Source organism: Rhinolophus ferrumequinum, chromosome 11 (assembly GCF_004115265.2).
Source record: "Rhinolophus ferrumequinum isolate MPI-CBG mRhiFer1 chromosome 11, mRhiFer1_v1.p, whole genome shotgun sequence".
Taxonomy (NCBI): domain Eukaryota; kingdom Metazoa; phylum Chordata; class Mammalia; order Chiroptera; family Rhinolophidae; genus Rhinolophus; species Rhinolophus ferrumequinum.
Genome location: NC_046294.1, coordinates 80,216,296 through 80,230,339, shown reverse-complemented (window position 1 = coordinate 80,230,339; position 14,044 = coordinate 80,216,296). Strand labels below are relative to the sequence as shown.

Here is a 14,044-nt window from a genome sequence, read left to right as displayed (position 1 = left end):
TTTTTTTTCTTTTAAAGGATGCTTTTTCCTTTTAATGGATGAATCAAGGAAGCCTTAAACTTAGGATGCAAATTTGGAGCTCAATTCCTGTGATTGAGTTTTTTTTTACAATCATCTGGATCCAGAATATTAAAATGTGTCAAAGAACATGAAGTTTAAAACATGGGAGTCAAAAAAGCCCATTATTTTAGCCCTATTTTAAAATAGGACCTCTGCTGTACTCCTCTTCCTGACTGTAGAGACATTTTATGCCAGTAGAGCGGGCTTCCTGCTGGAGTTGTTGCTGTAAACCTTCACACTCTTAAATTTCGCATGGGTTACAGTGAGACATTAACATCCATTATAATTAAATGTCAGAATCTCATCTTACTCCTCTTTGGCTTTCACAAACCTTTCTCCCTTCCAGGATATCATGGGCCCCTTGACTTGTATCCAGAATTTTACCGACTTGCTACAGACCCAACCATCCACACTGTCCCAGAAGGCCGACCTGTTAATGTCTGTGTAGGAAAAGAATGGTATCGATTTCCTAGCAGCTTCCTTCTGCCCGATAAGTAAGTTGTCATTTCATTTCCACAGTTTTCAATCAAGGAGTAAAATAACAATTCTTTGGCAGTGTCTTCTTAATTTTCCTTTCTTGTGGATTTTTCACAAAAAGTTTGTGAATAATTTGCCTTCTCAGAGAGCTGTGGGATCACTGCACACCCATCGCCCGTGTTCAGTACTGAGCGCTGGTCTGGTTATGCACCTTGCACTGCCCTTACCACAATGGTCTGGGGACTTCTAAAACCGCTTTGGGCCCCAGGCTTCTGCTAATGGCTTTTCCTGAGGAATCTTATATAAATTTCTATAATTATCTGATATTAATTCACTTCTAAAAGTGGTCTAGCAAAAAGAGTATTTTTAAAGAAGAAATGGTTGTCATGCAACAACAGTGAAAGTTCTCCACCAATGTATGGACCTTGGGAAAAGCTGTGGTTAAGATACCTGCCACGGGGTTTGAAAATTAATCTGGGGAACGTAATTTGGTGGTTACCAGAGCGTAAGGGGGTTGGGGGGTGGGGGATGAGGGTGAGGGGGATCAAATGTATGGTGATGGAAGGGGAGCTGACTCTGGGTGGTGAACACACAGTGTGATTTATGGATGATGTGATACATACAGAATTGCACAACTGAAATCTATGTAATTCTACTAACAATTGTCACCCCAATAAATTAAAAATAAATTTAAAAAAAAAAAAAAAAAGATACCTGTACCACTTTCCTTTAAGCTCTCTATTGTTGGATGTGATAGCATGGGCTCTGGAGTTCCTTGGATTTGTTTAGTATGGACAGAGAGGAGTCCTGTTTAGGGAAAAGGAGTATCAGGTTATGGTGAGTTCTTACATTTCACTGTTTTTACTATACACCTAATGATTTCATTTAATTTTGGTAAGTCGCTCTGATCATACGGTAATTGGCAATACACTTTGATGCTTTTCTGGTCGTTTGATGGTATGACCAATTCATTGCAAATTTCATTGCTGAGAGTTAGTGAGATGGGTTGAGAGACTGCTAGTTGAAAATGTCTTAGCGAGTTTGGACTGAATTGTGACCTCTGCCTCTATGCTCCTTGGATGAGATTTTAGCAGAAATGTTTTTTTCTCCTAGTGAAATGAAATGTTTTTCACATTTTGGATTTTTTTTCAGCTTGTTTATTTCGAATACATTTAGCAATATGAGCCTCCTGTGTTTTTATTATTCTCCTTATTTGTGTTTCTGACAGTTGGCAACTTCAGTTCATCCCATCAGAGTTCAGGGGCCAGTTACCAAAACCTTTTGCGGAGGGACCACTGGCCACCCGGATTGTTCCTACTGACATGAATGACCAGAACCTAGAGGAGCCATCCAGATACGTAAGGGCAACATTCTCCTTTTACTACTTTGAAAAAAGTTCTGCCCCTAAAGTCTGTTGGCTTACATATTAGAACACTGATGAAATGGGGATTTCTCAAAAAGTGATTTCTTTAGGGTGAGGGACATAACAACTTTGTTGAGAAAGAATGAATAGTATCTCTTTCATTTTCAAATTATTTTCTGTGTAAAACATATTATTCAATATATTTTCTAAGCTGGGCTAGAAATTTTCTTATGTTGAATTCAGATCATTTTGAAACACATTCTGAAACTCATATCATTCCTTGGCCCATTAAAATACATGGTGGGGAACTTGCAAGTTATCAGTAGACCTTTGACCTAACTACTAGTATATCCTGGTTTTAGCAAATGGACAGTCAGTGAAGCCCATTTTCATAGTCCCTGGAGCAATATCTGTCAGGGCCATGCTCTTCTACCCACTTATCTTTACGCACACTGAGATCCCATGTGGATATTATTTCAGTTCCTTGGAAAGATGACACTTTTGCCATTTGATACCAGTAAAATCCTTGATTGTGGAAAAGGTGAGAGCAGTGAAGATAGTTCTCCTGGTTCCCAGGGACAGTAAAACATTATTTTATAGAATTATTAGAAAGCACATTTTTGGGCAGCCTGTCCGTTAAAGAAACATTTAACAATTTAAATGTCAAATATATTTTGTTTAGGTTTTCTTAGAGAGCTTCTTAGTTCTCTTCTGAAGCAAACCTGCAGCCACATCTGGCCTTTTGTCTCCCAGATTGGGGCTGGTTAGATCTCCATGGAGACTTTCAGGGCTTATGAGTGAGATTCTTACTGTGCGAGCTTTAGCTATGAGTTATGAAAAAGGACATCATAGGATACAAACTTGGCCTGGCCCACTGAGAAGGGAAGATATGTACTCCACTAAGTGGCTTATATTACAGCTTCCCTCTAACTTAAGCCTCTGGTTCCTGTGACAGTGGAAATACCCTTGGGCAGGGTAAACTGTTACTGTTCATTTTCATTTTAGCTGCAGATACTCTCCTGAGAGCATGCTTTAATGTACAGAGGATCGCTTTTGGGATACTACTAGATAGTCAAAAGAGTGGGAATAGATTCAGAGTGATGTTGTTGAGTTATGTTTTAAGAAGAGGTAGCATAAGGTAGTAAAAATGAGTGTGACTTTGGAGTCAAGTAGGCCTGAGTTCAAATCCCAGTTATGTTGCTTATCTTAGTGACCTTTGGCGAATTAGTTAACTTCTCTGTTCAACTAATTCCAGTTTCTATCTGGACGATGGTACTGCCATTTTAGACTACCATTTCTACCCCATACCTATTTTGGCAGATTATTATGAGATTGGGTATGTAATGTCTCTCTGTCGTATTTAGCATGTACTGTGATCAGGAATTCATTTTTTTTTTTTTTAATTTTTAAAAAACATTTTATGGGAATATTGGGGAACAGTGTTTTTCTCTAGGGCCCAGGCCCAAGTCGTTGACCTTCGATCTAGTTGTGGAGGGCACAGCTAAGCTCCAAGTCCAGTCGCCGTTTCAGTCTTAGTTGCAGGGGGCGCAGCCCACCATCCCATGCGGGAATTGAACCAGCAACCTTGTTGTTGAGAGCTCGCGCTGTAATCAACTGAGCCATCCAGTCACCCCTCCGGAAGCTCAGTGGCAGTTTGTTGTCTTCAATCTAGTGGAGGGCGCAGCTCACTGGCCCATGTGGGAATCGAACTGGCAACCCTGTTGTTCAGAGTTCATGCTGTAACCATCTGAACCATCCGGCTGCCCCAGGGATTCATTTCTTTTAGTTAACTGTTTAAAAAATATTTGTTTTCCCCTGATGATAAAAGTAATAATAATGAAATCTATCAGTAAGAAAAACAACCATCTATAATCTCATTATGAAACTACTGTTACCATTTTGATGCTTTTTTCTTTCACTTTTTTCTCTTGCATACATATGTGCATATATATGTAAACAAAAATCTTGTTTTTTTGTGTGCTTTTTTTTAAGTATTGTTGTAGTTCTTTAAGAAGTGGTGTGAGGCTCAAGACTGTAATGGCCAAATAACTTGGCTGGATGTATAGGCGCACATGCTGTACTATATTTATGTTTGTTACTTCTGGTGTCGGTCCTGGTTTTAAGTCTGGGTTCATTCAAAAAGGCAAAATAAGTATGTTCTCTGTTTTTCCTGAGCATGCTAAATAGCAACATTATTTTTATCTGCCCTTTGGCTCTGAGTGACAGGTTTTAGCCAACCCTTGGCTCCAATGCTAAGTTATTTGGGTCTGTCTCCTATTTCTAGTCTGCATGGAAACTAGGAAACATGCGTGACCTTCTTTATTTCATTTAACCTTTGTATCTCTGAGTTTATCAAGAATTAGGAGTGAGTGTTTGTAAAGGTTCTGTGGTTTCTTCATTATTATAACTATATTGCAGAAATAATACATTTTTATTTCATATTCTTTCCTGGTAGCTATTTAGCTGTTAAATATTCCATTATTGAGCAGGTGTCATTTTTATAGTGGTACATGCCAAGGGTTTCTGCCAGAATCTAGGTCTGAATTTAGAGGATACATTTAGTTTACCTTGAAAAAGATCTCAAGTTTGCTTGTGGAAGTGGAGTTGGAAGGGTTGCAGCTTGTGAAGTACTGAAAGGGTTATCTGAAATATGACAGAAAGTTATAATACCAAATATGGATGGGTGTGGCTCATAACATGCAGTTAGCCGAAGAAGCTGGGAGATATTTGAGTGTGTGCTTGTATACACTTTGTATATTCCTATACTGAATGGCTGTACTGGCTTGCAGTTTTCCGGATTCACCCAGTTTTTCTTGTGGATTAAGTGACAGATAAGCAAATGCAAAAATTAAATTATGCTTAAATTGTGCCCTAATATATCAGTTGGCATTAGAACATGTTTGCGTTTTTAAAACACATGTTACAACAGAACTGACTATATTTCAGTGAAAGCTTTCTATATCCTGTTTTTCTTTATCCTTGCTTTTACCATTTAATCAGTGAAAAGAATTAAGGGATTTGAAAGGGAATTTAAGATATCATAAAGTCTATTATTTCTTCATTTTATGGGTGAAGAAACTGAGGCTCAGAGAGGTTGTAACTTGGCAAAGATTAGTCCTAGGATAAGAAGCCTGGTTTCAGGATTCCCCAATATTCTTTTCACACCTCCTCTTATTTCCAAAGTCACTTGTAGTTTATACCATATGGCATATCGCTTGAATATATGTTTTCATGCAATGGTTAATCATTCTTTGATGTAACAGGGCTGAATAGACATTAAGTGGTTGAACATTATTTTTTAAAAAGGTTACTTTCCAGTTCTAGAGCTCTGTCATATATATGCCAGGCACTTTACATAGTAATTATTGTGTATATCAGTTAATAGAAATGATCAGACTCTACTCCCTTTTCTTTTTTCTCTCTTCTTTTTCTTTCTCTTTTAATCCTTTCTCTGACCCTTATTGGAAGTCCTTATTGGAGGAGAAAATAAATCGCCCTATAGATTTTTTCACCAATTGTTATGAGCCTTGAGTATCAAGCAAGCAGATTCGAATTGCTTTAATATGTGTAGTAGAGTAAGATTGGAATCCACTCAGAATTTAAATGAAGGCTGTTCAACATATTTCTTTAAATTAATTCCCTAGTATCCAGTGCCATTGTTATTAGAATATCCATATCCATTGGTATTAGAAATTAAATGATGTTGCTTTCCTTATCTCCACCCATACCAAAATTTTTCCTGCGAGTTACATTTTGACAGTGCAGTAAAATTTACTTTACTTGTGCATTTTAAAGATCAATCGACAAGTATGTATTAGCAAGGTTATATGGTAGTAGACAATAAAACTATGAACAGTCTGTGCCTCTGGGTGACGGCGATTTTTAAAAATTTAATTGGACTATATATAAAGAAGAAGTGAAAGCCAGAAAAATACTCGAAATCTTTCCTATCAAATGTTTCCTCCTAGGGGCCTAAGGTGCTTTCTAGTTTTTAAAAAAGGAAATATCATGGGAGATGTTAATGGCTGGAAAAATAATGTAGTGACAAGAACACTGGGCTGGAAGTTAGAAGAACCTGTGATTCTTTTCTAGAACTGAACGAAGTGTATTTTCTTATATGACTTTGTAAGTTTTCAAGACCCTTGGAATAGCTTTGCATCTCTCTCCAATTTGCTGTAACTACACCTGAATCCAGTTGAAGGGTTTAGATTTCTTATCCCACTACCTGTTTTCTAATCAAATATTTTATGGTGGCAGATATTATGTTGAGACATTATTCCTTGAGCCATGGCACCTAATGACCAGAGGTGGAAGTCTATATTCTACTTCTAGCCCAGAAGGGATGACTATCTGACACTGTGCTGTGTCATGCTGCCTGAGTGTTACACTGATGTTTGAGAGTTGAGAAGATATCATCACTACAGACTCCATCCCTGTCAGAATCTCTGTAATAGCTGATGAGAAAAGCTGTGAGAGTATTTATTATTACACAACTCCCCTCGCTTACTCCTCTCCCAACAAAATGCATACCTTTTATTATTGCATATCTTGACCTCTGTCTCAGGCCTTTTCTTTCTTTTAGAATATATATTTTTGTTTACATGTGAGGTGGTATTAAACTGTCATTTTTAACTGTAGCTGTTAAATACAGTTACGTTCTTACACATTTATTGATAAGATGTAAACAATGTGATGTTGATTATCAATAAATTAGTTTGAATTCCTCACCACCACCTTTTTTTCTTTCGGTTTAGAGATGCTGATTTGTTCTTCTCCAAAGCATGTAGTAGGTTGTTAGAAACTGAAAGAAGTCACATTTCTTTCAGAATGAGTCTTAAATGCATGTATTTTACAAAATTTTAAACTAAGGCATATTTTTAGCTTCGGCAGCTGGTTGATATGTAGCCTGTGACTAATGAAATGAAACACATGTTTGTTTCATGATCATGTGTTAATGTCACCCTACAATTTTGTTATTTTTGATATAAGAAAGAATGATTAAATCTGAAGAAATAAAAAAATGAGCTCTTTGGTTACACTTTAAGGCAGATTTAAATCATCTTTTGATTTTTGAATTCTAGATGATGTGGTTATGGAACGTGTTCTCAGATTTTGCACGTGAGATACTGATAAAATGAGAGAAGAAACTATTCTTTTTTATTCTGACTCTTAGACCTAGGGGGCAGTAGTCACTTGGTGTTACCAGGGATTCAGACTGAGAAATGTCAAACTGAAAATAGTCACAGTAAAACAGGATATATAGCATGATCAGATTTTGTGAGGAAAAATCTGTTTCTTCAGAGAATAAAGTCTGGGACATACACTAACAAGTTGATGGTGATTTTCTTTGGGTGGTAAGATTATCGATGATATTAAAAATACATTTAATATATTATAATCATGTTTTACTTTTATTATTTAAAAATATAAAAATAACAGGGCTATAGATATCAAATCTTTGAAACTATCAAGAAGATCTCTGGACACTTTACAAACAATGCTCAGCATGCTGTTACCTGACCTCTGGTTTCATGTCTTTGAGCACAAGAACCTTTAACTTAAAATTGGGAGATGGATTTTCTATTAAGTAATTTTTACCTCTTAGCCTTCTGGCCTCTTCTTAGTTAAGTAATTTCAATCATTATATCTAAGAGTACTTTTGCTGCTCTTTTTGCAAGCTAGATCTTGATTGCTTCGAAGAAATGAATGTGGTTTACCTATTCCAAGCTATGAGGAAAAATGTTTTGTTTTGTTTTTAATTTTTACTAGGGAATATTGGGGAACAATGTGTTTTTCCCTGACCCATCAGCTCCAAGTCAAGTCATTGTTTTCAGTCTAGTTGTGGAGGGCTCAGCTCATCTCCGCGTCAAATCATTGTTTTCAATCTAGTTGTGGAGGGCGCAGCTCACTCTCCCATGTGGAGATAGACCTGCGACCTGGGTGTTATGGGCACTGCGCTCTAACCAACTGAGCCAACCAGCCGCCCCAGAAAAATGTTTTTAAGAACCTAGAAGTAGGGCCGCCCGGTGGCTCAGGCAGTTAGAGCTCCGTGCTCCTAACTCCAAAGGCTGCCGGTTCGATTCCCATATGGGCCAGTGGGCTCTGGGCCAGTGGGCTCTCAACCACGAGGTTGCTAGTTCAATTCCTCGAGTCCCGCAAGGGATGGTGGGCAGCGCCCCCTGCAACTAAAGATTGAACACGGCACCTTAAGCTGAGCTGCTGCTGAGCTCCCGGATGGCTCAGTTGGTTGGAGCGTGCGCCCTCTAAACCACAAGTTTGCCGGTTTGACTCCCGCAAGGGGTGGTGTGCTGCGCCCCCTGCAACTGGCAACTGCAACTGGACCTGGAGCTGAGCTGCGCCCCCCCACAACTAAGACTGAAAGGACAACAACTTGACTTGGAAAAAAAAAAAAAGTCCTGGAAGTACACACTGTTTCCCAATAAATAACGTCCTGTTCCCCTTCCCCAATAAAATCTTTACAAACAAACAAACAAAACCTAGAAGTAAAAGAGGATGCTGCTGTGGCAAATAGACTATGCAGTGTAATATGTTAAACTTTTCCAAGTAGGAGGGGAGTTAAAGAATTGAATACAGATTTTTTAAAAATTAAAGAAATTGCCTGTTTTTGAGGTTCAGACAGAAGGGCCTGTCCATCCAGTAAGTGTGCCAGAGAATACCTGTTGGCTGGGGCCTTCCTAACAGTCCTGGATCACTGGCTTAAAAAGATCATGATCGGTAAATCTTACCAGCACAATATCATTAATCTTCAATCTTCTGGCTTTTTTTTTTTTTATGTTTCTGATACTGTTCCTTTACTGGTTCATTCATCCACCCATTCATTCAAAATCAGGAACTTTTTATTGTTTCCGACTATGTGTTGTGAAAATACAAAGGTGACCTGTCCTTTAAGAAAATTTGCTACCAAGAAAAAAAGAAAGAAAAAAAATTATGGTGAAAAAAAGGAATTGGGAGGAATAAACAATGTAGGAAGCAGAAAAAAATTTTCTTAATCAAAAATCTTTTATAATCAATGTTTCCTGATAGGATAAAAGAAAATTTGGGGAATCATAAAATAAAAACATGGCTTTGAAAAGGGAATAATCAGAAAATAAGAGCACCTAGAAATTAAAAAATAAGATAATGTAGATTTTAAAAAATCAATAGGATGATTAGAAGATAAAGTTCAGGAAATCTTCCATGCAATAACAATACAAAAAAAAAAAAAAGAGAGAGAGAGAGAAAATAGGGAAAAAAAGAAAAAAGATCAGAGGATTGAACATTTATCTAATGGAAGGTCCAGAAAGAGAGAACAAATGAAATGCAGGAGAGAAAATTGCCAAAGAACATGAGAAAATTCCTCAGAACTGAAAGTCATCATTTTTCAGATTGAAGGAACCCACAAAGTGTACCTAAAATGATGCATAAGAAACGATCCATACCAAGATGTATTGAGTACCAAAAGCAGTTAGTGTGTATTATTATTTCATAGTTGAAAAATGAAAAGCTATCAGAAGAAAAAGAGGAAGAGTTGCCTCCAGGAAGTGGGACCAGGGAATAAAGAGGGTAGCTCCTTGTACTATTGAAGTTTTGAACTATGCACATACATTCTTTTGATAAAGCTAACGATGAATTCAGAAAAGGACATAAATCTTACCCTCAGAGTTTAGTAGGAGAGACACTTCTCAAATATTTAACAATGTAATGAGTGCCATCATGTTGTGTGGGAGCACAGAGCCAACAGGAAGGACTCTTCTTACTTTTCTCTTTGGGAACAGCTTCACATAAGTGGGGCGTAGGATCTGGGTCTTAGAGGAAGATGAAGATTTCTCTGGCAGAGGAAGGGGAAGTTAACATTTCAGTCAAAGGGAACAACATAGGCAAATGCTTGAAGGATGAAAGAACGTTGAGTATTTTAGGGGAAAATAAATGGTTTGAGGTTTCTAGATTTTAGTTAATTGGGCAGAGCATTTTTTATTTCTTCCCTATTTTATTTATTCTCATGTATTTATGTTTGTGTTCTCTGCTGAATTATACATTTATTTAAGGATGAGTTCATGTCATTGTCCTTAATCTTTGAAACCTCCACAGTATTTACATAGGGCTTACACATTGTAGATGATTTGAAAATTTTTAACTGAAGTACTAAAATAGCCCTTCATTTACTCTTCTTGAACTGAAGAGAGGCCTCCCCAAACCAGGATAATAATAGCAATTTAGACTAATTAGGACTCAAGCACTGCCATTCTTCAAGGTCCAGGTATACTCTAGGTAGAGTACTAGGTTCCAAGGTCCTGAGAACAGGGATCATGCCCTTTCCATCACTGCATCACCGACATGGTCTGGCACTGGACAGATGTTAATTAATTAACCTTTTCAGTCTTTATTAACAGATCCCAGACTGAAAGAAATACCTAACTCTCCTGCTTCCTCTTGTTTTAATTCAATCCTAAATTACCAAAGCCCCCGATTTCTGTAGCTGTCTCTGCCTGCCTTTACTAAAGAATAGAACTAGGCAGGTTTATGTTACCTAGCAAGATGCTAACCCATTAAAAAAAATTCATATTATTGATTGCCTTAATGTCATAGTATTTACTATAAAACTGATTAGCAGTTTATTTTTTAGAAAACAAGATTGATATCTCTTTTGATTAATGTTTTTATCCTCTGTCAAGTCTTATCAGCATGTTCAGTTTTCTCTATTTCTACTCTCATTTTGAAGGCTTTTCATGAGGATTTCATAGGAGTTTTTGCCATTTCGTTTATATTATTTGAGTTTGTTTTGAGAAAGATATACCTTTGTATTACAGACACAAGTTAACCAATTTCAGTCACATGTACCATCCCTCCAAATCTTGAGGCTTCTTATTGCTTTTTTTAATTTTAAAAATTTTTTGAAATAAAGATTTTAAAAATAAAAGATTTTGAAATAAAGATTCATAGGAAGTTACAAAGATAGTACAGAGAAGGGTACATGTACCCTTCATCCAGTTTCTCTCAGTGTAACTATAGTTAATTCCAAAACCAGGACATTGACGTTAGCATAATTCTGTGCCACTGTGTCACATGTAGATTCATGTAACCACCATACAGTCAAGTTAAGAACTATGTCATCACCACAAAGATCTTTGTACTACTTCTTTTTACAGTTACACTGCCTTTACCACCCCTAATCCTTAGCAACCGCTCGTTTGTTCTCCATCTCTGTAATCTTATTATTCCAAGAATTTTATATAAATGGAATGCTACCTTTGAGATTGCTTTTTTCCCCTTGAGATATATCCCTTGATATAATGCCCTTGAGATATATCCAAGTTGTGTGATTAGTAGTTTGTTCCTTTTTATTTTTGAGTTGTATTCCATGGTATAGATGTACCAGTTTGTTTAACCATTCACCTATTGAAAGACATTTTGATTGTTTCCAGTTTGGGGCTTTTACAAATAAAGCTGTTATGAGTCTATCCTGTTAGATATGTTTTCTTTTCTCTGGGATAAATGTCCAGGAAAGTCATTGCTGAATCATATGGTAGGTATATGTTTAGTTTTTTAAGATACTGCCAAACTATTTTCCAGAAGGCTGAATCAGTTCAAATGAAGTGTAGCGATCTTAACTCCTCTGTTTATAATATAATTGTCTTAAATATTTCCTCTACATATGTTGAGAATCACATTAGAAGGTGTTATAATTTTTGCTTTAAACTTTAAACAATTTCGAAAACTTAAGAGGAGGGAACTCTGTTGTTTTATGCATATTCTTACTTTTTCTGTTATTCTTTCTTCTTTCCTAATATTCCACGATTCCTTCTTTAATCAATTCCTTTCTGTTTCAAGAATTCCTTTAGCCATTCTTTTGGGGTAGGTCTGCTAGCAACAGGTTCTTTTGGTTTTCATTTGAGAATGTTTTGATTTCCCCTTCATGCCTAAAGAATTTTTTCCCTCTGGATGTGGAATGCTGTGTTGACAGTTCTTTTCTATCAGCAGCTGAAACACATTGTGCCCCTTCCTCTGGCCTCCGTGGTTTTTGATGAGAAATCTCTGTTATCCTAATTGTTTTTCCCCTATAGGCAAGATGTCATTTTTCTCTGGCAGCTTTCAAGATATTTTCTTTGTCTTTAGTTTTCAGAAGTTGAATTATAATGTGTCTTGGAGTGAATTTCTTTGAGTTTGTCCTATTTGGAGTTTACTCAACTTCTTGATTCCGTAAGTTTAAGATTCCTGCCAAATTTGGGAAGCTTTCAGCCATTGTTTCTTCTTGTATTTTTCCGGCCCTGCCCTCTTTCTCCTCTCCTTCTGGGACTCAATTAAATGAATGTTAGATCTTTTGTTATAGTTCTATCGGTCCATGAAGCTCTCTTCATTTTTTTTGTTTTCAGTCCTTTTTCTTTCTGTTACTCAGATTGTGTAATTTCATTATTCTCTTTTCCAGTTCACTGATTCTTTCCTCTGATTCCTCCTTTCTGCTGTTGAGCACATCTACTGAGTTTTTTATTTCAGTTATTGTCCTTTTCTTTTTTTTTCTTTTCCTTTTTCCCCTTCTTCTGCCTCCCCCACACCCACTCCGGTTCAAGCCCTTGTTTCTCAGTCTAGTTGTGTAGGACACAGCTCCCTGGCCCCTGCTGGTATTATGAGCCTTGCGCTCTCCCCGGCTGAGGCAGTTGGTCTCCAGTCATCGGTTGGCCGCTCACAGCAGCTCAGGGCAGTTGTCTCCACCGGCTGCTGGCCACTCACGCCAACCTCTGGCTGCTCATGGTAGCCCAGCTCCAGGGAGAGCTGTTGTTCCCAATCTTAGCTGTAGAGGGCGCAGCTCACTGGCCCACGTGGGAAGCAAACCGGCAACCCCGCCACTCAGAGCTGGTGCTCAAACCAGCTGAGCCATCCGGCTGCCCCTCATTGAAGTGTTTTTAATCATGGCTACTTTAAAATCTTCATTAAATAATTCTAACATCTCTGTCATCTCTATGTTGGCATCTACTTGTCATTTGTCATGCAAGTTGAGATCTTCCTTATTCTTGGTATGATGAGTGAGTTTTCATGGCAACCTGGACATTTGGTGTATTATGAGACTCTGAATCTTATTAAGTCTTTCTGTTTTAGCCAATCTCCTCTGTCCCTACATTGCTAGGAGAAAGGGAGTGTTGCCTTATTACTGCCAGATGGAAATGGAAATCCAGATTCTGCAGCTGCCCTCCCTTGATACTTGGACAGGGGTGTTTGTTACAGGGGTGGCAGCAAGCGTTAAGGCTCGCCAGTAGGCCTCTACTGATATCACCTTGGCTGAGATGGGCAGGGGTGCCTTGTCACTGCTCACCAAGTAGCTTCAAGTGGCCTCCACTGACATCATGGAAGGTGGCCGCGTTACTACTGGACAGTAGTGAAAGTCCTGACTCTCCGCTAGGCCTTCTCTGTCACGACATCAGCATGTAGAAGGAAGGGTGCCTCACTACTGCCAGGAAAAGTGGAAGTCCCGGCTTCCTGTGTGGTTTGCACTGATGCCATGGGAGGTGGAGAGTGGAAACTCTGTCTCCCCACTTGGTGGTTGAAAGTCCTGTCTCCCTACTCGATCTTCTCTGACACCATCCAGGCCAGAAGGAGGGACCCCTCATTACTGCCTGGTGAAGGTAGAAGTCTAGGCTCTCCATTGGACATTTACTGTCAGAGTTATGGGTGGGATAACAATTTTTTTTTGGGGGGTGGTCTTTGGCTGGTGTCTTGGTAAGGGTTCTCCAAAGAAACAGATCAATAGAATGTGTGTGTGCATGTATGTGTATGTATGCATGTATGTATGCATATATATTTATACACGAGAGAGAGAGAGAGAAATTTATTTTTTATTTTTATTTTTTTTACTAAAGTTTATTGGGGTGACAATTGTTAGTAAAATTACATAGATTTCAGGTGTACAATTCTGTAATACATCATCTATGTAACATATTGTGTGTTCACCACCCAGAGTCAGGTCTCCTTCCATCACCATATATTGATTGGATCCCCTTTACCCTCATTTACCAGCCCCCTGTCCCCTTACCCTCTGGTAACCACTAAACTATTGTCTGTGTCTATGAGTTTTTCTGAGATTTAATTTATTTTAAGGAATTGACTCACACAGTTGAGGGGGCTGGTAAGTCTGAAATCTGCAAGGTAGTTTGG

General features: G+C 38.1%; 1 protein-coding gene across 2 annotated transcripts in view; it reads left to right on the top strand.

Annotated features, from left to right (window-relative positions):
- Window positions 1-14,044, top strand: part of ALG9 (ALG9 alpha-1,2-mannosyltransferase) — a 93,378-nt gene that overhangs the window by 32,440 nt on the left and 46,894 nt on the right. For both annotated transcript variants that reach the window (XM_033120408.1, XM_033120409.1), the window contains 2 exons: window positions 407-554; window positions 1,766-1,895. In XM_033120408.1, coding sequence (XP_032976299.1) covers window positions 407-554; window positions 1,766-1,895 — 278 coding nt within the window. The remainder of the gene's footprint in view (window positions 1-406; window positions 555-1,765; window positions 1,896-14,044) is intronic.